We start from the raw sequence: 27,597 nt of genomic DNA on the forward strand, positions 1-27,597 counted from the left end.
GAGAGGAGGAAAGGGAAGAGCGAAAATGGAGTGTGTGTGTGTGTGTGTGTGTGTGTGAGAGAGAGAGAGAGAGAGAGAGAGAGAGAGAGAGAGAGAGAGAGAGAGAGAGAGAGAGAGAGAGAGAGAATGTTATTAGCGAGAGAGGGAGGTAGGGGGACGAAAATCAGAGAAAAGAGTAGAAAGGGAGAGGAGGGGTACGTAAGGATGAGGATAAGCAATAATCCAGTACAACAGATCCTCCGTAAAGTATTTTTGTGTCTCAGGTGACGCGTGTGTGTGTGTGTGTGTGTGTGTGTGTGTGTGTGTGTGTGTGTGTGTGTGTGTGTGTGTGTGTGTGTGTGCCAGCCTCGCCAGCCAGAACCCTTGGAGCTAAAGTGATGGATCTTCGGGTACGGCTGGAACCTCACATCACACTAAACACACCCGGGAGCGGGACACAAACCCCGACTGACACCTGGCAACCGTTCACTGCTGGATGGAAAAGGGATACAGATTAAGGGAGACGTGCCTGTCCATCGAGATCCTACGAGTATATGTTGATACTTATTGAGAGACGAGCATCATTCTGAGAGTAGAAAGAAGGATGCTGAGGATTTGTTTATTTGTTTGCCTACCATTTCATTATTTGACGACTGGTTTATGATTATGCCTATGATTTTGTTGCTTATCGAGTCGGAGTCCATAATTTTATAGTGTGTGATATAATACATAAGAAATGTCTGCCGTACACCTCCAGAAAACAAATTCCCTCCCTCCCTTCGCAACTTTTCATCAGGAACTTAATACTTGGTAAATTTTCAAGTAAAGTCTCCCTCACAGTAAGACTTTTTTTTTTTTTTTTTTTTTTTTACAGCCGAGTCAGTTCAAGGGCATAAAAAAAAAGATAACAAATTTCATCCGTCCGCTGCAGATACTCAAGCATGCGAGTGGCACTTGAACTAAACATGTGCGATAAGAGACAATCTGTGCAGACCACTTCCACCGAAGCTAGAGGTACAGAGACACTTGGGACGTCTTTCTTCTTATGTAAATTAGGCAAATCGGGTGAAAGGAAATTATGCTAATCCACTGTCCACAGCACAAAGAGAAAAGTTAAATTTAAAAAGACTAATATAAATGTTTCCACAGTAAGGAAATGCAGCTGGTGACGGATGTGTTGAAGATAATTCAGTGTTAATTTTTAGTTACTTAAGGAACATCAGACAGGCACACACTGACAGCCATAGATACGCACATACACAGGCTACAAACTTAGGTAGACAGACAGACAGGTAGGTAGACAGGCTAATAAACAGAAAAAAATAAATATAAACCCCTCTCAGTTAATCAAAGACACGCACATAAAAATGGATATCGTGTAGTTATGAACTCAGCGTGTGGTATGGTGTGCCCTGAAAATCTGCATCCGTTTTCTCTCGTATCGTATTGACAGTACCATTGCCAGATTATCCAACACAGCCTCTTATATTTGCCGATTTCCGAGCCAAAACTGTCTCCTTCACCTCAATAACTAAATTCATGTATAGTTATTGTTGAAATGGTAAAATTCTGATGTTCTTTTGCGATAGTTAAGTGTCCAAAACGGGTAAATGCAATGTGGTGAATACGATAATCGGCACCGTTGAAATTTGACAGCAGCTGGCGTCGTCTGCAAGGATCAGCTGTTTGTGTTTACAGGTGGAGACGAGGAGCCACGCCAGGCGACCCACAGCGAGGACGAGGATGAGGAGGTGGAGGGGGCGCCTCAACGTGGTGCTTTAGGTAGGTGGTGGTACAGAGAGCGTCACGGCGTGCAGTACGTCTTGTCAGTCTTGTGTTCCGTGGGTGACAGCGTCAGGCCTGCAAACATAGGGTAGACCACGGAAACCAGAGGAGAGAAGGAAAAAAATATTATCAGTTTCCATAACTGGAAGAGCGGTGTTTAACCTGAAAGTCTGGTGATTCTGATAGTTTTTGCTGGTATCTTCACCCACACCGCTTTAGACAGGAAGTTATGACCTCGGCAATGGCCTTGTTGAGAGATGAAACTTTAGCTTCGTCTTGCGAGTGTGTGTGTGTGTGTGTATATATATATATATATATATATATATATATATATATATATATATATATATATATATATATATATATATATATATATTGTATATGTATGTATATTTTATATGTATGTATGTGTGTGTGTGTGTGTGTGTGTTATGACTTTTTAAATAGCTTAGTGTCTCAATGTCTTCTTTGCCTGCAGGATGGTTGGCCTGAGGGCCCCTGAGCGACTGGAAACGGGGGCGCTGTCCTCATGGCTGCGGGCCCTTAACACCGCTGCTGGGCGAGGGAAGGGCGTGAGTGCCCCACTGAGAGCTCCTCCAGCTCTTCTGTCGGCCGCGCTTAGCCAAGGCTCTGTGGGACTGCATGAGGCAGTGGTGGCGCGGTTGGCAGTGGCGGCAGTTGTTGCGGGAGTCAGTCGGCTGGATGTGCATCTGGAACACCCAACGCTTGTGCAGTCACTTCTGGAGGCCCTGCACGCCCACCCCCAAAATCTCATCTCCCTCACGCTTACCCTAGGCCCACGCACATCCCTCGATGGCCTCCTAAGTGAAGCAATATGCAGCATGACCAACCTCACTTCTCTTACTCTAACACCCGCTGCCACGGACGCCCACCTGGCTGCCCTCGCCCAAGCCGCCCCGCCGCTCTGCAGCTTAGACCTATCCTACTGTCCGGCTGTCACTGATATAGGCGTGCGGGCGATGCTTGGTCTGACAGATGACACACGGCCGATACGGAAAGTGATTCTTTCCGAGGTTGAGAGCGGGATAGCTCCACCCGCCTCCACCTTACACACCGCCAACCTTTGGGGCACTGAAGTCACCACAAAAGGGTGTGTCCTACTGCTTGCCACCTGTCCAGCTCTCTCTTCTCTCACCTGCCGCTGGCTGGGCGAAGCGCTGGATTTATCAGTGAGGGCTGGGCGAAAGGCGCCTTTAGCTTTTTCGCAGCTAGTTCTCGCCGAGTGCTCGCTACCGCCTCTTGCACCAGTCTCCGCCCTTTGCCCTCACCTCACTTCCCTGGTGGCCAGGCGTCCCCCTGACGCTCTCAGTGTAGGGGATGTGCTAAATGAAGTACCTGCCCTCACTTCCCTCACTCTGATGCAGTTTCAGCCACAGCAAGATAACTGGCTACCTTCCTCCCCGGCCCCGCAGCTCACCTACCTCCACCTGTCCCTGCTGGAGCCACATCCTGTCCACCTAGCCCGCTTTGCCAACACCTTTCCTTCCCTCACTCACTTGTTCCTGGACGGTGTCACGCTCATGCTCCCACTCCCCCCGCCGCCCACACCCGTCTCCAAAATAGAAACTTTACGTCTGGTCACACCGCCCATCATGAACCACGACCCAGAGGTGGTGGAATGGGCGCTTGTGTGGGCGTCTGGGGCGTCCAGCATCGATTTGGGCTCCTGCAAATACCTGACAGACCAACATCTGACACGAGCACTATCGGCGGGCGCTCTCACTCAGGTAATTACTATCTAAGATAGACCCTTGCCCCCTTCACTCTCCCCCAAACACAAGAGAGAGAGAGAGAGAGAGAGAGAGAAACTTAGGCTTTTCATATTCATTGTCTCACTTCATTAAAATTTAAACAGCGTTTTTTTTCCAAGATCTCTAAATTCCTCTTCCTCTTCCTCTCACCGCTCCGAAGGCAGAGGATGTGCGGCTATCGGGAGCGCGACAGATCACCAACACGGCCATTATGGACCTGCTAGAGGCTTGTCCACACCTGCGCCGCCTCGCTCTTAAGATGCTGCCCAAGGAGCGTTTGGCCGAACTGGAGAGCCTCAAGGTAATGTTCCGCACACAGAACCTTGACCTCGAATTGATAACGTACGGCTGGAAATTCTGAACACGGAAAATCACCCACCAGCGGAGTGCCTTCTCAATGAGACTGAGAGGATAAAAGTGAGTAAGGTCATGTAAAATGGGCCGGGTGGCATGGTACACTCCCGCTCTTCGATTTTTTTCGATCTAACTTTTATTTATGAGGTGTGTGTGTGTGTGTGTGTGTGTGTGTGTAATTCGCCATGGTCTGACCATGCGACTACTGGCTATCGCAGGCCAGCGTCGGTGCTTCATATATATAAATGTGTGTGTGTGTATATATATATATATATATATATATATATATATATATATATATATATATATATATATATATATATATATATATATATATATATGTGTGTGTGTGTGTAAAAACAAACACACACACACACACACACACTAGTTGCTCCTTTGATCACACCTTATGTGCCTTTTTTAACATAAGACTGGAGTCTGGGGGGAAATTCAATTTCTACATGTTTATATCTATCTGTATGTATAAAAAAAAAAAAAAAAAAAAAAATTACACCAGTAATCAGTACCATATCTTAATTCACAAAATTTATTCAAGTTACAAAAAAAGCAAAATGAAATGGAACAACCATTTTTTTTTTTCATTGTCAAGGGCAGGGGTGGGCTAGCTATTCGAAGGGAGGGCCAGATGAGACTTTCAGGAGCAGGCCGCGGGCTGTAGTGAGAAACGAGAACCCCAAAGTAAAAAAATTGAAAAGTGAAAACATACAGATCAATGAGACCACTGGTGCTGCTTGCCATGAAGTGTTTCAGTGTCCACTTTGGTGGATGAGGCAGACAACAGAATAATGTCATTGAGGTGGAGTCCCGAGAGTTTGGAGCAAAGTCGAGACTTTGTGTCTTTCAGTTTGGAGAAGAGCAGCTCACAACAGTAGATGCAGCAAGGCAAGGAAAATACTCAAACTTAATGTTAGACAACTGAGCACATCTAAATATTGAAGGCATTGATGTATGCATGCATGTCTGTCAGATGAATGTCTTTGTTTTGCAGCTTCACATTGAGGGCATTCATATGCGCAATGATGTCCGTGAGCAGGTACAGGTAAGCGAGCCATTGCAGGTCAAAGTGATCAGTGTGGGGAAGATTCTTCTGATGGAGGAAAGTGGCGATTCTTCCATACAGGGCCTCGAATGATGATTCAATAAAATAGAGGCAAATCAGTGTGGGGTTAGATTCTTCTGATAGAGGAAAGTGGCGATTCTTCCATACAGGGCCTCGAATGATGATTCAATAAAATAGAGGCAATTCATGCAATGAATTTTTATGGAACTAAGAAAAGATTGACTTAATTAATGTCATATTGGTCCTGAATCCTTCAGTACTACTCTACATATGTTATATTTGACACCAAGTCTTTTCGTTCAACTGAGTTCAAACAACTCTAAAACCTGTTAATATTTTGTGTGTGTGTGACACACTGAAGAATGAGTAACAGCATCTTTTGTATCATATATATAGCAAGTTCATATACTCTCTCCAAATGCTCGTCACTCTGGCTTCACTATTCATATTAATAGTAAATAACAACAATAGTATCATATGTGATGGTTTATTGAGTTTTCAACCATGGGATGAAAACATAAATAAAATAAATATAGTATGTAATGAAAGGGATTGATGATTATAATTTACAAAATAAAGTGAAAGAAGAAATAAAAAATATACAGATGCAACAACAACCATTTTATATTTACAATACATTAGCAGCACTAGTACATACAAAAATGTGTCATGAGGGTATTTCCATTTCTTGAAGCAAATGACAAACTGACTCTTTTTTTGTGTGTGTGTGTGTGTGTAATAATAATAATAATAATTAATAATAATAATAATAATAATCGGTTTATTTCGGAGATGGCAGCCGTTAGGCTGAAAATGTACATATTAAGATTACAAAGTGTACAAATATGAATGGGGTGTGGGGGTAGGTAATTTACAGTAACGGAGGGAAAGTTGTGATGATGTTTGAGGGGTGAGGAGGTGGTGGAGTGCGGTGTGGTAGAGCGATGAGGCGGGAATGTAATCCTCTTCTGGAAGGCGAGTGGGTGTTAATCCGAGGTCATCCCCAGGTCAAAATGCTGGGTCAGGTAGCAGCAAGTGGCCTGAGAGCAGGAAGAGGCGGTATCGGTCGGCGATCTGTGTCCTCCTGGTATACCACACACGCACTCCACTCACTCTGTCAGACGGTCACCATGATTTCACTTAGTGTCACAAAAATAACTTGCAAAGTAGTGTTTCTTGATGAAAGGGGAGACGGTGATGAAGGGGAAGGGGAGAGGCCAACAGGCTGGCACGTCCGAGATAGATAGATAGGTGTGTGTGTGTGTGTGTGAGAGAGAGAGAGAGAGAGAGAGAGAGAGAGAGAGAGAGAGAGAGAGAGAGAGAGAGCACACACACACACACCATGCTGTGGTTATTCAGCTTGGCTCCCCAAGCAGGCTGCTGTCTGCAGGGATTGCCACAACTTCTACCATGTGTTACCCTATACCCTGCATTGAAAGTATATTCTTGTTGTTGAAGGTGTGCAGCTTCAGTTACATGTTGAGTGGTATGAGGTGAAGTGGCATCCAGTGTAGGTGTCAACTGCAACCTTAACTCTCCTCTTGTAGGAGAAAAGCAAATGGTGGCTGCATAAGTTTGGCCAGATGGACTCTTTAGGTGTACAGAGAACAGTCCATGTTCAGATGTCAAGAAGCTATCATGTTGTGTTGTGCAGTGCTGTTGTTCTGTGCTGTGTTGTTGCATACATACACATATATGCTGAGGGGTCTACATACTTTCTTGCAACAACTTTGTTGGCAGATGCAACACCAGCTAGTTAAATGACTGTCAGTCTCATTGGCTGGCTAATTTGTTAACTTGTTATTTATCTTGTTGGAGTGCTTGTAGATGATGGTAAGATTATAGTTGCATAGTCGCTTCATTGCCTGCAGTTCAGCAACCTGTGAGTACAAGCAATGTGTAATATTTGTTCCCACCTATAATGGTCTTGTAATCATCACTACTATGCGTGAACACAATGGTTGACTGATTGATAAATAATTCTTGGTGCTGCAACAACACTGGTCATATGGCATCGAGTGAACACAATGGTCTGTGATAACTCGGTCATTATTCAGTCCGCACAGGCAGCATCTCCTGCTACCTTGCCCACATGCTGCCTGTGCAGTTGAAATACTGGCACAGTATGATCTGTGTTTATTTTATAAAAGTCGATACACACACCTCTTCTGGAGTTATATTCCAACAGATGAGGTTCCCGAGCATCTGCAGGTTGCAGCAGGTGTTGATAAGCAGGTATGCTGTTTCTATATTGAACTCCAGCATGGGGGCTGCCATGGTCCTCCTTGGGACATCCGCTATGAATATCTGTTGCAGGGAAAAACTGACAATAACACATCTCAAATTTATAATCGGTGAGAAAACTTACAAAGAGATGTTAAATAAAAACCCTTAGTATTCCTATGAAAATTTGGCCTGTTTAAAAAGTTTATCAAAATGGGCAATAGAAAACTCAGTTAAAGCAGTAGAAGACACTAAATGACCATGGCTATACAAACCATGCACTAGAAAATATTTAGTCTTTTCAACATGTGTCAAATATACATACGGTATGATGTATCCAAATCAGACAATGAAAGTTTCCCTGATCTTGAAGCAGTTACCAGTAAAGAAATATGTATTTCTGCAATTAGGTATATTTGAGACTTTTTGAAAAAAAGTATGAAATTATTGAGTATTGAAGAAGATTGTTACTTATTATGCTAAGTTAGGTTAAGGGTATTACCAAATACAAGGGTCCCTTATTTTTTTGTGAGGATTATGTATTTGACATTCCTGCAAATGGCTAAAACTGCAAGTACACACACAGCTTCTAATTTTAATCAGTATCACAATTTTTTCTCTCAATGTCAATACTCTTCTACCTCTCTTGAACATTTTGCTATATTTTCTATTAATATTTGTACTTGATGTGGCTAAACTACAAGCAGGAGCCATGTAGAGAGCATGTGATGAAAGCAATGAAAATTATAGCAACACTGATGACCGTTTAGGACTTCACTCGACTGAGGAGTGAGGTGGTAGCAGGGTGGAAATTTCAAATTTATGTTGCATTTAAGGTACTTCCTGTTCATATTTTTTTTTAGAATAGCCTGCAAATAATCAAATCCACAAATAAAAAGGGAACACTATACATGGGAGTACATTGATACTAAATCTTTATGGAGGAGAACCATAGTTTGCAGCATATACAGATAACTACTGTTCAGAAACCCCTTTGTTAAAAAGACATTAATTAATGTGGACAAAAAAAATTGGCTGAAAGTTGGGTTAAAGCAATAGTGATTTTGATACTATGGAAATAAGCTGATACTACCACTAGTATCTTAGTCTGTTCTTAGTACTTTATAATGTTGAGTTGCATACCTTAAGAGAAGCAAGGGGATTTTCATTAAGAAGATTCACCATGAAATCATGGGTCAACCCAAGTGACCGCACCATCAAGAACAGCTCCCGAATGCAGAGGGCGCCTCTTATAAGGAAGAGCAGCAGGTCACAGGCGGTGGGGCTTAGGGTCAGCTCATCATGCCCAAGGCGTAAACTAAGTACCTTTGGATGGGATTAAAGTCTATCACTTTTAGATATTATGGCAGTCAGAATCAACTGGTTATAAACTTGTTTGTCCCAGATGGTATTTGTTTCATACGAAAATGACTTTTCCTCTCCAATAACTCTTCAATTAACAGGATACATATGGATACATACATATGGGTTTACAATCTAGTTCTTTGCTATTTTTTTTTTTAAGTCACATTTCAATTAAGCTCATTTATGGAGCTTCCATGCTCAGGACAACTACAATCTTAGTTTCATCATTCTTACAAACATCTTAAGATTCCAATTCAATAAAGAACATAGCATATTTGAATGCTATAACAACTTTAGACTCACCTCTAATTTTTGCATTTTGTTGATGTGGGAGGTGAGGGGTGTGTCAGCCACAGCTAAGTTGGCATAGAGGTACAACTTCACTAGGTTGGGGCAATTTTGGGCAATGGTGGCCACATGCCATGCATGGAGACGATAGCAGAACAGAGTGAGGGAAGCCAAGCCAGCACCACCAGGTCCTGTCAGGTAATGAACAGTGGCATTGCCCATAGGGTGGTGGATGCCCGTAAAGAACCGCAGCTCTAGGTGTGTTAAACGTGTCAGTCGGGCCAGCTGCCCCACATCCTCGTCACACACACGGATCTTGAGATTCTCCACATCTGGGCAGGAATCCACCAAGAAGTCCACAATTTCCCCATCACACCGTTGCACCCGTGACATTGTGTTGTCCACATGAGTCAGCCGCAACTTGTATTGCCGCCGCTGGCGCTTGCTGCCCTTACACCACCAGGGTTGAGAGTGCAGCATCTGCAGGGATGTTCCCAGTTCTGAGAAGCCAATCAGCTGCAGCGCTGGAAAGAAATGGAGTAGCATCGCCACATCCTCAGGCTCAGCACCACAATCTTGGATGAAGAGTTTCTCCAGTTTGAGGCAGCCGGGCCGTTGTTTCCCTGGGTAAAGGTGCAACAAACCCTCAGAGGTGACTCTGTTGTTGTGGTTAAGGTTAAGCAGCACCAAATTTGGGCAGCACCGCCCCACTGCCTCTAGCACCCCCGAAGAGCAAGAAGGCAGGGTCACCTTCTGTCGGTGGGTGGACAGGTTAAGGTGGGTGAGGCGGTTAAAGGATGGCAGGAGCTGGATGAGAGTTGACTCCACCTTGTCCAAGGCTTCCAGCTCCACTGTCCCAGCATAACTAAGATCTGACAGCTGGAACTTGGTGATACTGTGGAAAAAGAAAAGGATAGTGATAGGCAGGAGTACCTGGATATTTTCAAGTACAAGTACAAGTAGTACATGTCATTGTACTTAAGGGGGCCAGCCATTTACAGGTAACTCTCGATTTACTTGAGTATTGTGTCCTTGAAGAGGTCGCGTAAATCAAAAACAATGTAAATCAAACAAGAGGTAGGTTTCTATTGAAAAATAAATATTCACTTCATTTAGTGGAGAGAGAGAGAGAGAGAGAGAGAATATCCATATCACCGAGATATCCACTCAGGCACTTAGTCTCACCTCACTTGTGTGAGGAAGAAATGAGGGACACCATGAGCGACTGGCTAGTATTGGTACCGGTACCGTACCGTATAGCTGGTACTGGTACCTACCCACCCCTATTGTTCAGTAGCGTGGCAGCGTGGGTACTGTATTGTTGTTCAAGTGGTGCGCGGAAAGAACTGAGCTCAGCTGTGTGGCTGCAGCGCCGGTGAGTCCAGTTGCGTGAGACATCTGGTGGCCACTCCATAAAATATCACGTATAAGTGAAAAAACGTGTAAATTAAACATTTACATGGATTTCGGACCCTGCGTTATTTAAAAACGCGTAAACCAAACACGCGTAAATCGAGTTACCTGTATTACCCTTTTTCTTTATTCAATGGATTATTGTCATGATTTATATACAAGATGTAAGGGACACCGTACGCATAAGATTTAGCCCAAAGAAAAAATCTATCACCTCTCCATTTTTTAACAAATGACAATTTTTGGAAAATTTGAATTTTTTTTTTTAATAGGCTATTTCTATTATGATAATTGCTCTATATGGGAACAATGACTATTGTACAAGAACCATGTTTAGGCCAATGAAAGTATAATGAGATATTGTATCAATAATCATTAGTTTGCGGAATATAAATTTTCAAACTTCCACGGTCATAATTTCCCCCTAAAAATTCAGACATATACACCATAATTCAGTCACTTTATGTACGAGAAAAAGCTTGCTATTGTTTGATTCCTACAAGTCTAGGCATGGTTTTGGTGTTGGTTTCATCGAAATCAGTTGAAAAATGGTGGAGAAATTGAAAAGCAAAGGTACATAACTTACATTTTGAGATACAGCCATGTAAAGTTTTGAATGCGTAACATTCAAACATAGCAAAGTGATATCATGGCATTTATCCTTTCATTTATTTGTAATGATACATAAAAAAAGTATGTCTTCATGTTCAGTCAATAGTTTCTCAAAGGGCACACGCAGCTGAGGATTTTTTTTTTTTAGTCTATCATTTTTGACTGATTTTCGTTGGCCGGCCCCCTAAAGTACAAGTACTGTATGTGATAAAAAAGTTCCTGTCACAGATTCGTAAAGCACGAAAGTTAGTAGTTTTCGTATATACACATTAATGAGACATAATAATATTATACAACAATATCATAACACTCAATGTGCGCACTTACCCAATAGTATCGTCACATAGTTCACTAGCATCTATATACAGTATATAACTTTTGATTAAAAACAATGTACTTGTTTGTACTTGAATGTACCTGATATTTTTCAAGTACTTTGGATCTAAGTACAAATACAAATACAAGTACAACTGAATTCTTAAACTCCAAGTACAAGTCCATGAAAATCTGTACTTAGGGCCGCTTTCACAGTCGTTTTGTTTGTTTTGATCGTTACCAATGGTGGCGACCGCCGCTATAGAATTTCCACTTAAAACTGTCCAATGGGGAAGTGACGGCTGCGGGGTTAGCCTAGCCCCGCACCTTACCACACTCTCCCAACACCTCTCGCTTTCTCTGCAGCCGCCACTACCCCATCGGCCAGTTTCATGTGGAAAACTATTGTGTCGATCGGCGCCATTGGTAACGATCAAAACAAACAAAATGACTGTGAAAGTGGCCCTTAATCCCAAGTACAAGTATATGTATTTGGACCCAACCCTGGTGATAGGTGTGACAACCACAGATACCATTTCAACTGAATGCTAACACACATGATCTGCTAATGAAGGCAATTGGGTTTTAGAAGAGGAAAATTATCTATAGCATATCTACTTTGTTATGACAGTAGCAGAAGCAGTACATGAGATAAATTAATGGGTAGATAGTATCTAATTGGATTTGAAGATTAAAGTATTATCATAATCAACTGCCATCCACATCAATGTCAGCAGCTGACATCATAAACGTAAGTGTCAAGGCCCAATATGAACTAGTTTGCAGTGACAGTGCTGACCCATCCTATACGCTCACTATGCTCAATGCGTAGGGCCTCTGATTACTGAGGGGGCCTTAAGATGTGTATAAAAAAAAAGGGCATGTCATGATGGTGCTTTTATCATTACCCTATGAAAAAAAGGTCTATAAACAATAACATTAAATAAATGTTACAAATCTGAGCAAATATTATATATATTTATTTACTTTACAATGCTCAGAACAGGGATATAACTTGTGGGATGAATACATAGGAAAAAAAATGTGAACAAAGAGGCAAGAGAGGGGGAGGCTCCAAAAAGAGATCCAGCTTAGGGCCACAGAAAGGCTAGAACAGGAACTGTTCAGTGCCATACTAATGCATCCCTGAAACTTGTATTTACCTGCATGTGAGAAGAGTGTGTAAAATGAGAGAAATATAGAAGTGATAAATAATCTGTCATTATTTATATTGTAACATTTTAATGATTCATTAATTCCCCAACAAAATATTTAATAAATCATTCAATAAGGAGATACACCTGCAGGAGTGTCACCCTATTCACCCCACAACACCAACCCCAGGAGTTCCTCTGAGCAAGTCTCCATGCAGACCCCTTTCCCATCTCAAGTACCTCCTGGCTCAAGCCTTGAGCTTTGTGAACATCCTTTTGCCAATCTCCACTCGAGATTGTCTCTTAAAGAAATTTCCCAGTGAGCAAGGTTGGCTCCTGGGAAGTGTGCCACATACCCATATAGCTTGAGCTACAGGTTAACAAAATAATCAGTGATTTGACAGTCATACCAACAATATCCTATGATTCTGCGTAGATAGTTATTACAAAAGGCATTAACTCGATTCTTCATGTCACTATATGGTGTTCAGGTCTCACAGCCATATTGTAAGTCAGAAAGCACAAGTGAGATCAAAATCAAAATCTTTGTCCTGCACAGGTATCAAAAATACCATACACTTGTCCTGAGCAAGTCCATAACACTGTAGGCCAAGCCAATCTGTCATAAAACTTCTTGACAAGACCCACCGATGTTCTGCACTATGCTACCAAGGTATGTGAAACTTTCCAAAATTACAATGTCCTCAACACATGAATGTACTATACCGTTTCATTTAGTAAGCCTCAAAACACCTGTGCTTTGGTCTTGATTATAGAGATTTGAATCCCCAAAGCCTTTGCCTAATTGTGCAGTACCTCAAGAACCATCACCATAAACTCCAGTGACTGTGCAAGGATTACTGTATCATTAGCACTGGTATTACCAAAAGATGCTCCACAATGACTTGGCTCCACAACTCTGCCTCATACCCAGTCCATCCAATGTTGAAAAATGACAGGACAAGGATGCAGCCCTGCCTCACTTCTTTGCTCACAGGAAAGAAGCTGGACATACATCCCCCCCCCCTCCACACACATTTCACAGCATTCTCAGTCCCACAGTACAGGCCAGTCAATGGACTGACCATCCTTGCTGAAATCCCATAGAGTTGCAGGAGATTTCAGAGTTCCAAGTGATGCAAAGAATCAAATGCCTTTTAGAGATCGACATAGACTGTAGGCATACCGTCATGCTCCACAAATATGAAAAGTGCTAGGATGTGGTCAGTTGTTGGCTTACTACACCATCATAACCCGAGGATTGCCTGTACTATAGTGAAACCCCGTTGTGCACTCACAGAGGTAGCACCCGCGCACTCGTGTCCGCTTATGTTTGTGCTCTTTGTGTTGTCAGCACTATATTATTTATATATTATACTATGTTATTTATATTTATATATATTATACTATATTATTTATCATTGCTATTTTTTTATTAAAATTACTATAATTCTGTATAAAATAAACATGTAAAATATTTTTTGTTAAGATTTTTTTGGGATATGGTACGCATTAATGGGATTCACATTAATTTCAATAGGGAAATTCATTTTGGTTTACAAGTTTTTGGTTTGCGAGCGCAGTTCCAGAACAAATTAAACTCGTAAACTGAGGTATGACTGTAATTCTATTGAAAGAGGGCCTCAGTATTTTTTGCCCATGGAGAACAAGCAGTCCATGGTAGCACTGGAGGGAGGGGGTTTTGTACCTGATGAATAACTTCCTCATGGACTTTGGAAGTGTTCTTACTGAAAGCCCTTTTGAATGTGTATCAAAAGTATACAAAACATTAAGGAATTATAATGTAAAATGTGATAAGGTATGAGACACCGAGTTTGACTATTGTAAAAAGAACACACATGAACTTACTTGGGGTGGGCCAAGATCCGTAAAAGGCAGGATATAATGGAAGGAGAAGTGCTCATGGGGTGATGTACAGCCAACTGGTGCAGCACACAGTCCAGCACATTTTGAAGCAGCACTGGTGGTAGCACCTGGTGCAGCAACATGCGGATCTTGCTTTCCTAGAATTTAGGATTTGCATGATTGCCACAGATAGAAGAATTTTTTTTCTTTCTTTCTTTATATATATATAACTTTATATATATATATATATATATATATATATATATATATATATATATATATATATATATATATATATATATATATATATATATATATATATATTACAACAAAGGAGACAGCTCAAGGGCACAAAAAAAGGAAACAATAATAAAAAAATAAAGCCCGCTGCTCGCTGCTCCTAAAAAAGAATCAAAAGAGGTGGCTGACAGAGAGGTCAATTTAGGGAGGAGAGGTGTCCTGATACCCTTCTCTTGAAAGAGTTCAAGTCGTAGGCAGGAGAAAATACAGATGAAGGAAGATTGTTCCAGAGTTTACCAGCGTGAGGGATGAAAGAGTGAAGATGCTGGTTAACTCTTGCATAAGGGGTTTGGACAGTATAGGGATGAGCATGAGTAGAAAGTCGTGTGCAGCGGGGCCACGGGAGGGGGGGAGGCATGCAGTTAGCAAGTTCAGAAGAGCAGTCAGCGTGGAAATATCGATAGAAGATAGAAAGAGGCAACATCGTGACGGAATTTAAGAGGTAGAAGACTATCAGTAGGAGGAGGAGAGCTGATGAGACGAGGAGCCTTAGACTCCACTCTGTCCAGAAGAGCTGTGTGATTGGAGCCCCCCCACACGTGAGATGCATACTCCATACGAGGGCGGACAAGGACCCTGTATATGGATAGCAACTGCACGGGGAAGAAGAACTGGCGGAGACGATATAGAATGCCCAACCTCGAGGAAGCTGATTTAGCGAGAGAGGAGATGTGAAGTTTCCAGTTGAGATTTTGAGTTATGGATAGACCGAGGATGTTTAGTGTTGAAGATGGTGATAGCTGAGTGTTGTCGAAGAATAGGGGATAGGTGTTTGGAAGATTGTGTCGAGTTGATAGGTGGAGAAATTGAGTTCTTGAGGCATTGAAGGACACAAGGTTCCTTCTGCCCCAATCAGAAATGATAGCAAGGTCTGAGGTTAAGCGTTCTGCAGCCTCCAGTCTGGAGTCATGTACTTTCTATTGTGATGGTCTTCTACTGAAAGAAGTTGAATAATGCTGAGTGGAGTCGTCGGCGAATGAGTGGACAGGACAGTTTGTTATGGAAAGAAGATCATTGATGAATAACAGGAAGAGAGTGGGTGATAGGACAGAGCCCTGTGGAACACCACTGTTGATAGGTTTATGGGAAGAACAGTGACCGTCTACCACCTCAGAGATAGAACGGCTGGAAAGGAAATTAGAGATAAAGGAAGAGAGAGAGGGATAGAATCCGAATGAGGGCAGTTTACAAAGCAAAGACTTGTGCCAGACTCTATCGAAGGCTTCCGATATGTCTAGCGCAACAGAGAAAGTTACCAAAATGGCTAGGAAAGGATGACCATATATATATATATATATATATATATATATATATATATATATATATATATATATATATATATATATATATATATATATATATATATATGGTGATGGGCACCATAACGAAAAGTTAATTCAAAAGATAGTAATTATCTTGACCTGAGCCAGTTAATATGGCTAATAGAAAGTACTATAAAATGCGTAAGTACAAAATATACTTCAGGTGAGCCAAAATTTGCTGTTAATGTCTCTGTACATTTCATGTTGGATCAGTATGATATTTCAACACTTCTAATTAACAGTTCAATCAATGATATTCCAACATTACCTAAGTCTTTATCGGACCTTATTTATGTTATTTGTACCTACTACCTAACAAAAGTGTAGGGTTTACCGTGATGAATAACACAAACAATGAAAGTGTGCCGTGAATGAAAGTGTGCCTCCAAAAAAACTACTCCTCCCTCCTTCTCTTCTTAACTCTCCTGCACCTCCCTCTCTCCTCCCTTCCTCATCCTATTTCTCAGCTCTTTATTATCCCTTATTCTATATATATTGTATTATATATATAGATGTTATGTAGGTGATATGATATAGATAGCAGAGTAACTAGCAATGCGTATTTCCGTTGACGATTTGTACAACCTGGTTGAACCTCTTCCTTTACTGCGCATGCGTTATACCTTAAAGCTGTCACGTTATGTCGAGAGGGGCTGGGGAAAGTGGATGTGAGCTGGAAGGGATGGTGTGAGGATGGGTGGGGGGAGCTTGAGGAGGATACTGGAGTTGGTTGGTGGGGTGGTCTGGGGGTTGGTTCAGGGCGTGTGTGGGGGACTGAAACTGGTCTGATTCACTCGAACATTCTGTGATGACTAGAAATATGATGACTGGTTGACCTTATATCCTCCACATACTCCTCTAGTAACACATATATTAATGTGAACATGTTAGCCATAATAATTAGTTCGGAATGAAATAGTGTGCTGAAATATCATACGTTTAGGGAATATTCACGAAAACATATTTTGAAAAAGCGCTTGTCAATATATAAATATAGCTTTCTTCTCTCACTTTGTGCTCTGGGGAGGGCTAACCAAACCACAGTTACTAAGATAACATTAATATTTAGAGTTAAAGTAAGTTACAGAATATTTCACCACACAGAAACAACACACATATCTCTCCACTGATAACCCGTGATACTATACACCATTCCATCAGCACAATACTCATGCACAATTCTTACCCACCACCGCCCTCACCCCGTGACTCCAGCAGACGTGCTGCCAAAGTGAGGCTCATGGGTGACACTAGGTCTCAAACCTGGGTTACCCATGCATGCCTCACATCACTGTGACACAACAAAATATTGTGGGACGCCCAGCGGCTGGGTCGCCGCCCCGAAAATCCTCATGCTGACTCGACAGGAATACTCACAGCCCACACTCTTCACAGTGACCTAGCCGACCTGGTCTCACATATCACAGTGACTTGCCTCAATTCTCTCTCTCTCTCTCTCTCTCTCTCTCTCTCTCTCTCTCTCTCTATCCCTGCTTATACATGTCATTGTGACTTGCATTAATTTTCTCTCTCCCACATACAACTCGTAACCCAGTAGCAGCGGGAACCATGTATTTAATGGTCCCTCTAAGCGAGAAAAATGTGAAAAATCATCTCTCACACAAACCATTCATAATATATATCAAAGCATTTATGATCAGTTTATGCATCACCTATTTTGGGGGTTTATATCATGGCACGAATTTGGCCCGTCGCTGCTACATGATAAAGCCACAAATTTGGCCCGTTGCTGCTACCGGGTTAAGACCAACATATAAATTAACTTATATCAATATAATATGGGGAAGTGGTGCAGAGATATAACATAATCCACGGGGCTTTGCCCCGTGGGATTATTCCCCACCCCCCTCTGCCAAGGAGACTGAGTGAAAATACGTAGTTTCTGTGTGTGGTAAAAAATCCCTCAAATATATTTAAACTACACCAACCTAAGTTTACATAACCTTCTAACAAGGGGGGCTTCACCCCCCTCGATCCCCCCTGCTAAGGAGACTGAGTGAAATTGCTTGGTTTCTGTATATGGCAAAAAATCCCTCGAATATATTTAAACTACTCCAACCTAACTTTACATAACCTTCTAACAGGGGGGCTTTGCCCCCCTTGACCCCCCTTCTGCTATGGAGATTGAGTGAAATTGCGTGGTTTCCATACATGGTTAAAAATCCCAGAATGTAAGGAATTTCCCTACAATCAGGTAAGTGTAAGGAATTTCCCTACATCTAGGGTATTTTTCAACCCCCCATAATTCAAAACCCATGTGTTCACAACGCATTTCAAGTTTACTGTTGCATTCCCCGCAGTCCCAAAGGCCCCCTAGCCAATTTTGGTTGAGAGGGGTGAGTATGGGCAAACACTAGAATAATACCCAGGTCTTTACTAATAACATGAATCAAAGTAGAAGTTCCAACTTTACTTAATTTTCTAGATGGCAACTAATTCAGCCAACATGAATGAAAGATTTGGCATGGTAAGATATATAATATTCATCTTGAAAGTTAGCCACTGACTCACCTGGAAGTGGTCTGGGCCTGCCAGGACCTGCGTCAACACCATACCACTCGCCGCATTGATGCTCGCCCACAGGAGCTGGTGGGGCTGGAGGAGGGGCGGCATGGTGGCCCTGCTGCTCCCTCCTGCCCTCCCTCCGGCCACAGCACACTGCAACAAAGAAGGGGATGTAAGCGTTCAGTATGGGGTTTAATTAGTAGACCCATTAGGAGATTTGAAGAGTATTTACATGACATTACTGAAGATTATTTAGGGGCTTATTTATTAGGGGTTGTTTAGCAGAATTTAGGGAATAGTTTACTTGGGGATTAACCCGGTAGCAGCGACGGGCCAAATCTGTGGCTTTACCGTGTAGCAGCGACGGGCCAAATTCGTACCATGATATAAACCCCCAAAAATAGATGATACATAAACTGATCACAAATGCTTTGATATATATTATGAAATGGTTTGTGTCAGTGATGATTTTTTCTCATTTTCTCGTTTGGAGGGACCATTAAGAAACATGATCCCCGCTGTTAATAAGCAGAACCGGACACTTGCTATTAATTTCTGGCTAAAACAATATATGCCTTTTTATATGTAGGTAGCGACTGTTGGTGTGACGGAAAAACAGCTCTGAAAGTGAAGGGAATATATCGCTGAAAATGATGCTTGGTGTGACGGGTAAACAGCTCTGAAAGTGAAGGGAATATATCGCTGAAAATGATGCTATTGACTTCAAACACTCCCGCTTACGTGTTTCTCCCTGTCTTCTCCCTCAGCTGCTTCATAAACCGGCCTGGACGCGATTAATTAAAAGGAGAAGACCTGGAACACCGACGCCCAACCACCCACGGGAGTTAGTGAGTGACGCACCGCTGCCAGATTATCGTACTCAGAGCATAGGATTTACCGGTTTCTGACGCCTAACTATTGCCAAGAAACATCAGGAATTAACTATTTTAACGATAAATATAAATTAATCTCGTTATTGGGGACCAGGAGACAGTTTTTGGGTCGGAAGTTGGTAAATATAAAAGGTTGAGTACGACAATCTGGCAGCGTAGCAGTGACGTACGGTGTTGTGGGAGTCAGCTCGCAGCCGCAAAATAACTCGTAGAGGAGGTCCAACTTCCTTACTTTTTTTTTGTATATTCCACTCACCGCTATCGTTTGCTTTCCATGTTTCGACTCCAATACTTAGCATACACGTCAGCGCAACACTTTTTATCAAGAGAAAGCTTTACAACGAACGAACAGTGCAGATTTTAGAAAGGGTTACCCCACGTTGACGTTCCCTCGATCAGTTCTTAATTAATTGCTCGTTTGGTCTGCTGTTTTGTTGTCTTGCGGGCAATATCAATCGTTATGAAGCTCACAAGTGGACAAAACCGGGCAAATTAACATTTTCCTGCTGCTGTGTAGTATTCCCCAGTGCGCATATGCATAGTGGACATCAGAACGACCTATTTCTGCATGGAAGTATTCCTCGCAACAACGGCAAGCAGAAGGCATACATATATATATATATATATATATATATATATATATATATATATATATATATATATATATATATAGATGAATATAGATAGATAGATAGATAAAAAGATATATAAAGAAATAAACATTCACACGGGAACTGTTTGGAAAGAATCTTCACACGTACCTTTTTTGTTGTCTTGTTCGTTGTGGTTTAGAAAACTGAACTAAATGATTGTAATAATAATGATTATTATTATTATTATTATTATTATTATTATTGTTATTATTGTTGTTATTATTATTATTATTACTATTATTATTAATAATATGTTACTGACAACAGACGTTCTCTGTTTTACAAATGCCACGTGTTGCATGAGCTGCGTTCTCTCAGAATGGTTTTACTTCGGGTAACATTTTTCTCACGCTTTCTTTCCCAGTTTTTGTGCACAAGTGTACCGCGCCGTTAAATACATGAAAGAGGGACTCGAGTCTACTCCTAGAATCTGATGGAGAGCTAACGACGCACACCTCACCAACACACCAGATTGTGAAGAACTGAACGAGAAAATGTAGGCGTGAGTGCAGAGACGGGGTAAGGTTGAGCGGGGCTTGCTGGAGCAGGCCATGGAACACAGACACACACACACACACATCGCTCCGGTAGCTCGGTGGTAGAACTGCTCTGCCAGGCTTCACGGTCTGGCAGGCGGAGGTACGAGACCTGCTCATGCACTTTATTTTTCCGCTGACAAGGAGCGGTTACTGTCCCCCTTTCAGCAAGGGGAATAGGGTGTGTGGTGTGTGAAGGTCCCGGCAGTAGGTACCCAGTGATCGACTATAATGAGCTTGCTTGGGTCGGGAGTATACTTGCTGGCGATGACGAGCCCAACTCGTGCTGAGGCCGTGGTGAATTTCAGTCACATCCATACATATTTCTTTAGCTTGTATTAAGGGAAGAGGATGCCTAAAATCTCAGATACCATCCAAATTTTGTGTTGCATTAATATATGCCATGTGAGAGGGAAGTATATGTTTGTGTAATATATCGCGTGAAAATGCAAGCTGCATATCGGGGAGGGATGTTACACATTATAGGAGCAGTGTGATGATGTTGACAGATGTAGAAAGGTTTGTCTCTGGGAGATGCTGTAAGGACGGAAGTAGAAAGTGAGAATAGGTAACCAAACAAATTGGAAAAAAAAATAAATGCAAAACGGTACAACACGTGTCTGAACAAACGTGTCCTTTGGCAAATGCTTTTTCTAACAATAAATAATAAAGTCGTAAATCATTAGGTCACCAACAATTGCCATATGTGACACTAGAAAACATAAACGTTTAGAATCGAATGCCGTCTTTATTTTTAAGAAACGCGGAAGCAAAGTAATTCCTCTGTCACTAGTGTTAAGTGAAGGATGCAAGAGCTTTGTGTGTGTGTGTGTGTGTGTGTGTGTGTGTGTGTGTGAGAGAGAGAGAGAGAGAGAGAGAGAGAGAGACCCTAACACTGGCACGGCACGTGGTGCACAAAGAAAACACAACACACGATTCACTTCAGCAAACAAATATCCGCATACAATAAATATATTTTAAGTGCTGTGACAATCCCTCCGTGTCCCCCCCCCTTTCTTTTTATTTCCATTGTTAGTTCCACTGACCTACGCAGACGCCATCTTATTTTTAGACCTGCTTCCGTTTTTATAAACCAGAGGATGTTATCAGCATCGTCGCGTGCTGGGTATTTTTTATTTAAGCGAGTGCGTGCGTGGGTGTGGGGAGCAAATGAAAGGAGCGGAGGAGAAGAATACAAAAGAAAACACGGGAAGAATGAAGCATGGAGCTGCTATGGCAACGAGAGATTGGAGTCATAAATGAGGATTGAATTTTTGCCAGTAATAATTGGTTTGTCTTCTAAGAAAAGATATTTTAATAGCAAAATATATTATTTGTATTTTGTACCCTCTCTCTCTCTCTCTCTCTCTCTCTCTCTCTCTCTCTCTCTCTCTCTCTCTCTCTCTCTCTCTCTCTCTCTCTCTCTCTCTCACTCACACACACACACACACACACACACACACACAGGGATGCCATTACGGTGTCGACGCGTGAGATCGGTTGAACGCTTATTATTACTTGTTGCTTGTGGCCGGGTGAACGCGGCGGAGTGGAGCGAGTCCAGGTGGGTGAGGTTCATCTTTTCCTGCTGGTGTATGTGCGGCGTAAAGAATTTTTCCACAGTGCTCACCAAATCAAACAGCAATGCCTATATAAGCTAACACCACTACACGCAAATTCACATCCCGTGCGGTGTGGTCCCTTGTAATTGTTTCCCCAGATAACTGTAACAAATTGATCCTTTTGAGTATTTATAGATTTGTTGATATTCTAAGGGTCGATGTGGAAGAGGCAGTTTCATGGTTACGGTAGTGGTACATGTCGGACTAAACTGAATTCGCAGAGTCAAGGTAAGCTGAATATATTAATATGAAATCCCAAGTGTCTCAAGACGGTTTAGTTTCTGACAAAGAAGTATTTGCCATTCGAACCTCGACAGGATCCCAAACGACCAGGAAAGATTCAAGTTAGTTTGTCACGGCAGCAAGTGTTGATGAGTTGACGCTGCCGATGATGATGTGGTGTGCTTGGCGTGAGGAGGCTGGCAAAGGCGAGCAACAATGCTTCCGCTGGGCCGCTCGGTAGAGGTGTCATCTTTAAATAATAAGGTAACTATTGAACTGCTGGCTCTCTTTCATATCGGGAAGCTCAGGGATTCTGTGGCTTGTTTGATCACATGGTGTGTAGGGTGAACTACGATTAGTGTTGAATGTTTTCTCCTGGTCTTATAATCAGTGTATGTGGCTCTAAGAACGGAGAACAGTGAACATCGATCAGTTAAGGAACTAAGACAACAGTGATTACGTACTTAAGATGTCTCTACATAGCTTTTCTTAAGTCGTAGGAAGGTGGACAATACGGGAGGGCATGTTGGTCCGAAACTCATTAGGAAAGGGACTGTGGGTAGCTTAGCCTCTGTTTCAGTTACCATCTTGCAGGGTGTTGTCTTGCAAATAATTAGGCTCCAGAACAACACGAACTACCTTACAGGCGTTCCTTTAGGCACCCCTCATGGTTGTGATACAGAGGCAGCTCGTGAATGGGAGCGACTTAAAACAAAAGACGAAGTGGTACGTCTTGACTGTGTCACGGAACACTGACTGATGTCAAAGGTCAGAGGCTGGACGACGGAAATGAGGTCAGTATGATAACCATCCCGGTATTCACAGCCAGAGGAAGGAAAAGCAACGTCACAAGTGATGAGACGGGGAGAACGGAAATGACTTTGGGAGGGTGATCCTAAGAGTTTTTCAGAACAGATCTAAGTAACATTGCTAAGTGAACTCACGTCGACTGGAAAGGCTATGTTCACGAGGAGGAGGAATAGCAGGAGGAGGATGAATAGCAAGAGAAGGAGAAGCAGAAGCAGAGACGAAGAGGGCAGGAGGGTAACATGGATGAGGGTCAAGGGACTGTAGGGTCAGAGAGGAAGCCAGTGACGTTATTTTAGCGAGTTGAGGCCGTGCGTAGCTATTGTTCGTAGCGTGGCGGTGGGCGAGTGATAATGCGGCTGCAGCATAACACTGCTCGGATGGGTGGAGAATGCGTGTGGTAGTTCAGGAAGAGGAAAAAGGACGAGTGGTTTCTGAAGCTGTTGATAGTAGCGGTGGTGAAGGTGTTGGTAGAGGTGGCTGGTTGTAGTGGTGAGGGCAGAGCTAATATAACCCATTTAAGAAGAAAAGGTATAGGGAGAAAATTAAAAGAAAAGAGGAAGACGAGGTGAAGTGGAGCAAGGAGGGAACCAATGTCTCGCGGGGCGGTCAAGGCTAGACGTAAGAATAATCGAGACCAAAAAAAAAAATCGATAAAAAGAACGAGAAGAACTTTTATCCAGGAATAGAGAGAGAGAGAAAGAGAGAGAGAAAGTTGTAAAGTTTGGTTTAGTCGGCGCAACATCTGTGGTCATATGCCGGAGAGAGACAGAAGGGGAAGGAATTATAGAAGGGAACAGACCCCAGGAGACGGGACACATCCCCCGATTAATACCTGGTACCCATTCACTGCTGGGTGGACAGGGGCGTAGGGTATCAGAAAAGCCGCCCAATTTTTTCCACTCCGCCCGGGAATCGAACCCGGGCTCTCTCGGTTGTGAGCCGAGTGTGCTAACCACTGCACCACGAAGCCCCTATAGAGAGAGAGAGAGAGAGAGAGAGATGAGTGGGTGGGTTAGTAGGTTGTTTCCGAGTTCAGAGGTTTGAAGTGAGTGATCGAATCTGATTCACTTCGCCGTCGCCTCCCTCCCCTCGCCCTCAGTGGTGGTGAAGGAGTACCGGCGTCACTGCTAGAATGAGTTTTTTCTCAGTATCATTAACTGGCACTGGAAGCAAATTGGAAACAGTTGCCCGCGAGCTACAAGGCGACACTGTAACTGTGACCTTGAGTGCCGCCCGGGACCGCTGAAGGCTTTGACGTAAAAGGTTCCAGTCCACTATACTGGGATCATATTGTTCTGTCAAGGCCCGCGGAGGGGTAAGAGGGGCACACAGTGAAAGCGAGGAGAGGAAAAGGAGTACTGCGTTTTTTGTCTGTGTATAAAAGTTAGTGTATCAAATATAGGGGTCAAGTAAACTGCCAAAACTTAGTATACTCAGATATCGACCATTCCAACTAGTCAATGGATGGGGGGTCATTACCTTCACTAACACACACCGAAGACCCGAAGTAGTAGTTAGCATCATTGTTTTGATCATGATCATTAATTCACGTCAACGCATGCAGTCATTATACTTACGCAAGCTAACAGTGTGTGTGTGTGTGTGTGTGTGTGTGTGTGTGAAAAATATTACGGCGGACTCTCTCTCTCTCTCTCTCTCTCTCTCTCTCTCTCTCTCTCTCTCTCTCTCTCTCTCTCTCTCTCTCTCTCTCTCTCTCACACACACACAGTTTTAACTTTTAACGGCACGCTTTCTTCATGTTATTATAATGAAGAGTTTATTCGCATCATGAGTGGAAGGAGCGAGGTTTCGAGGGCAGGTGATGCGGGTGACGGGGTTGGGGGGGGTGGAAGGAATATCATGTGTTTTAATTTTTTTTTTTTTCTATTTCCTGCATCGAATTTATTGGTACCTTAAATAATAGTATACCGTTTAGCCCGCAGGGGGTAGTCAGCCAAATGGACATGCGAAAAGTGATGAAGTCGACGGAGTTCGGTGTACGTTCCCAAACGTTCCAGTTTGTGGTTCAGTTTTCCACTGGCTACGTCATTTCTCTCAGTTCCTCTTCGTCAGCTGCTGAGGTGACCTGTTTGTCTCTTGGGGTGCATTTTATCTTTTTTCATTTGCCATATATATATATATATATATATATATATATATATATATATATATATATATATATATATATATATATATATATATATATATATATATGATTACGCAATGGGAGTCATATTATGAGTCAGTTAACGCTGGTGCTTGTTTCATCGGGAACTTGGCAGTGACATCAAAACTCCGAATGTTTTTCCTGATTAAAATGTTAGCAGGTCATACCTATGTTCAGTAGTCAGTGGTGTTCATGAATTGGCTATCTATCTTATCTACCTATCTATCTATCTATCTATCTACTGTGACCAACAGTATCTTCGAACAGCGCACTATAGCTAGCTCTAGATAAAAGCAGGACATAATAAAAGCAATTAGAATCAAGAAATGGTAGTGGTTAGGGCCTGTGTAAGAGAGTACATCAGATGGAAGAAGTGATTGACTAGTAAATATGTTATAAAAAGAGCTAAGGGGAAGCTATTCAGTTGATAGTATGATGAAAGTAAGAAATTTTACTGAATTAGAAACTATTGGTATACAGGACCGAAACAAATGGAAACGCTTGGGAGAGGCCTATGACCAGCAGTGGCATAAACAGGCTATTGATGTTGACTCCGCCCCTCAATCATGCGTCCTCACCGCCCGACGTCCTTACCTTCCACTCATGCTCCATCACTCTCTCCTTATCCACCTGCAGATAACTCAGCGTCACCCCAAACACTCGCCTCGTCTCCGCCATGCGCCAACCGTCTCTCCGTCCCATCCCAGCATCTTCTTACCGCTCATATCCTCTCCATTGCCCCCTCATTCCTCACTAATCTCCCCCTCCTATTCCATCTTTACTCAGCATCATCCTCAGTACTCATCGTATCCTCTAACCTCTGCAGAGTACGTCTTGCGTCGCAGCAGACCAGTTTTCAGGCGCTGCCCTTGATACTGCCGACCTAATCCGATGCCCCGCGTGTTGTCGCATAATGATGTGGTTCATGGGGTGTTACGGGTAGGCCACACCTCTCGCTGCTTGGTGGGTTTTCTGTGTAATTGCCTGTTTTCGTAACACCGAGGGTGACGCCAGCTTGTTTTCTGCGCCAGGTGCTGATTTGAATATCTTAGTTCAAAGGTGTTTTTCATCGTCTAAAAACTAGAGTACTACAAACATTTCAAACTAAATTGCTGCCTTTTACTCATCTCTCTCTCTCTCTCTCTCTCTCTCTCTCTCTCTCTCTCTCTCTCTCTCTCTCTCTCTCTCTCTCTCTCTCTCTCTCTCTCTCTCTCTCTCTCTCTCTCTCTCGTGTGTGTTTATGTGCATGTGTATGTGCGTGTGTGCGGATACGTGTTCGTGCATGTGTGTGTAATTCATCCCACGGCCTGATCATGAGTTGGCCTCGCAATCACCGGCAAGTATATCCATCCAACAAAAGCAAGCTCATTATAGTCGATCTCTGAGTACTGCCAGGACCTCTATACATCACACATCCCATCTCTCTTGCACAGGGGGGGGGGACAGTAACCACTCCTAGTTGGCGGAAAAATCACGGCCTGAGCGGGGGTCGTATACCTCCAACTGTCAGGCCGCGAAGACTGGCAGCACAGAGCTTTTAACCACTGAGCTATGGAGCGTGCTAACGTGTGTGTGTGTGTGTGTGTGTGTGTGTGTGTGTGTGTGTGTGTGTGTGTGTGTTGAGTTGCTAATGAATGCTGACGCTTCCTTTTCATATAATATTATAACTCGCTTAAAAATGTACGCGCAGCTTTATCTGTTGAAGGGGATCAAAAGTCTCCTACAAGATAATCTTACCTGATAATTGAACTCTATGACCTGAATGTTTAGACGGCGCCATCACCAAGGTGAATGCCTTTACGATAGCTTCTTATTATTATCATTATTATCTTTCTTTTGTTTCTTCGTCTACTTCGTTATAAGTTGACATCACCTGAAACATACATGGTGATAAAATTTACATGGCAAGATTTTTTTTTTTTGCATGAAAAAAAAGACATAATATTATTAAGTGGTATATGAATATTTTTTATTCTTCTATTTATATATTTACTTATTTCGATACATGATAATTCAATGTGAAAATGCACTGCGAGTCCGTCAATAGTAATATACGGTTTGTGTAATTGGTCTACATTGCTTTTACAAGAACGATGAATGTGTTAAAGTACTTTGAATTTAAACTCTGGAGAAAACATTTCATAGTGAGGTGAGAGAGATAAGTACCAGGACAAGAGACTAACGGATAAACAGTATGTACTAACGGAGGATAAATGTATCGTCTCGAGATAGTGTGACCATTCAGCCGGGGCGGGCTTGAATCCATGAAGCTTAGTATGAGGATGCCCTTACCCATGGCCCAGAGGAAGCACCCTGCAGGAGGAAGAGGAATGTAGTGG

General features: G+C 42.6%; 2 protein-coding genes across 3 annotated transcripts; one reads left to right on the forward strand and one right to left on the reverse strand.

Moving 5' to 3' along the window:
* The first annotated feature begins 1,613 nt into the window (after positions 1 to 1,613).
* On the forward strand, positions 1,614 to 5,465 carry LOC127007135 (uncharacterized). Its single transcript, XM_050877802.1, has 3 exons — positions 1,614 to 1,761; positions 2,243 to 3,512; positions 3,697 to 5,465. The coding sequence occupies exons 2-3, from the start codon at positions 2,244 to 2,246 to the stop codon at positions 3,895 to 3,897; spliced, it is 1,470 nt and encodes a 489-aa protein (XP_050733759.1). The 5' UTR covers positions 1,614 to 1,761; position 2,243; the 3' UTR covers positions 3,898 to 5,465.
* Positions 5,445 to 19,419, reverse strand: LOC127007128 (uncharacterized). 2 transcript variants are annotated; one of them, XM_050877789.1, is made up of 7 exons: positions 19,097 to 19,419; positions 18,362 to 18,508; positions 14,211 to 14,365; positions 8,863 to 9,742; positions 8,338 to 8,520; positions 7,135 to 7,278; positions 5,445 to 6,085 (listed from the first exon to the last, which is right to left on the reverse strand). In XM_050877789.1, the coding sequence occupies exons 2-7, from the start codon at positions 18,461 to 18,463 to the stop codon at positions 5,993 to 5,995; spliced, it is 1,557 nt and encodes a 518-aa protein (XP_050733746.1). In that variant the 5' UTR covers positions 18,464 to 18,508; positions 19,097 to 19,419; the 3' UTR covers positions 5,445 to 5,992. The 2 variants fall into 2 exon arrangements, with proteins under 2 accessions (XP_050733746.1, XP_050733735.1); XM_050877778.1 differs by having other exon boundaries at positions 5,445 to 6,851; positions 19,097 to 19,244.
* Positions 19,420 to 27,597: the final 8,178 nt, after the last annotated feature.

Source organism: Eriocheir sinensis, chromosome 3 (assembly GCF_024679095.1).
Source record: "Eriocheir sinensis breed Jianghai 21 chromosome 3, ASM2467909v1, whole genome shotgun sequence".
In the NCBI taxonomy this organism is placed as follows: domain Eukaryota; kingdom Metazoa; phylum Arthropoda; class Malacostraca; order Decapoda; family Varunidae; genus Eriocheir; species Eriocheir sinensis.

Coding starts and splice junctions, on each gene's coding strand:
- LOC127007128 (XM_050877778.1), bottom strand. CDS start 18,463: ATGCCGCCCCTCCTCCAGCCCCACCAGCTCCTGTGGGCGAGCATCAAT. Junction 8,521..8,862: donor ACAAAATGCAAAAATTAGAG/GTGAGTCTAAAG, acceptor TCCCATCCAAAG/GTACTTAGTTTACGCCTTGG. Junction 6,852..7,134: donor GGAATATAACTCCAGAAGAG/GTGTGTGTATCG, acceptor TTGTACTCACAG/GTTGCTGAACTGCAGGCAAT.
- LOC127007135 (XM_050877802.1), top strand. CDS start 2,244: ATGGTTGGCCTGAGGGCCCCTGAGCGACTGGAAACGGGGGCGCTGTCC. Junction 3,513..3,696: donor CGGCGGGCGCTCTCACTCAG/GTAATTACTATC, acceptor ACCGCTCCGAAG/GCAGAGGATGTGCGGCTATC.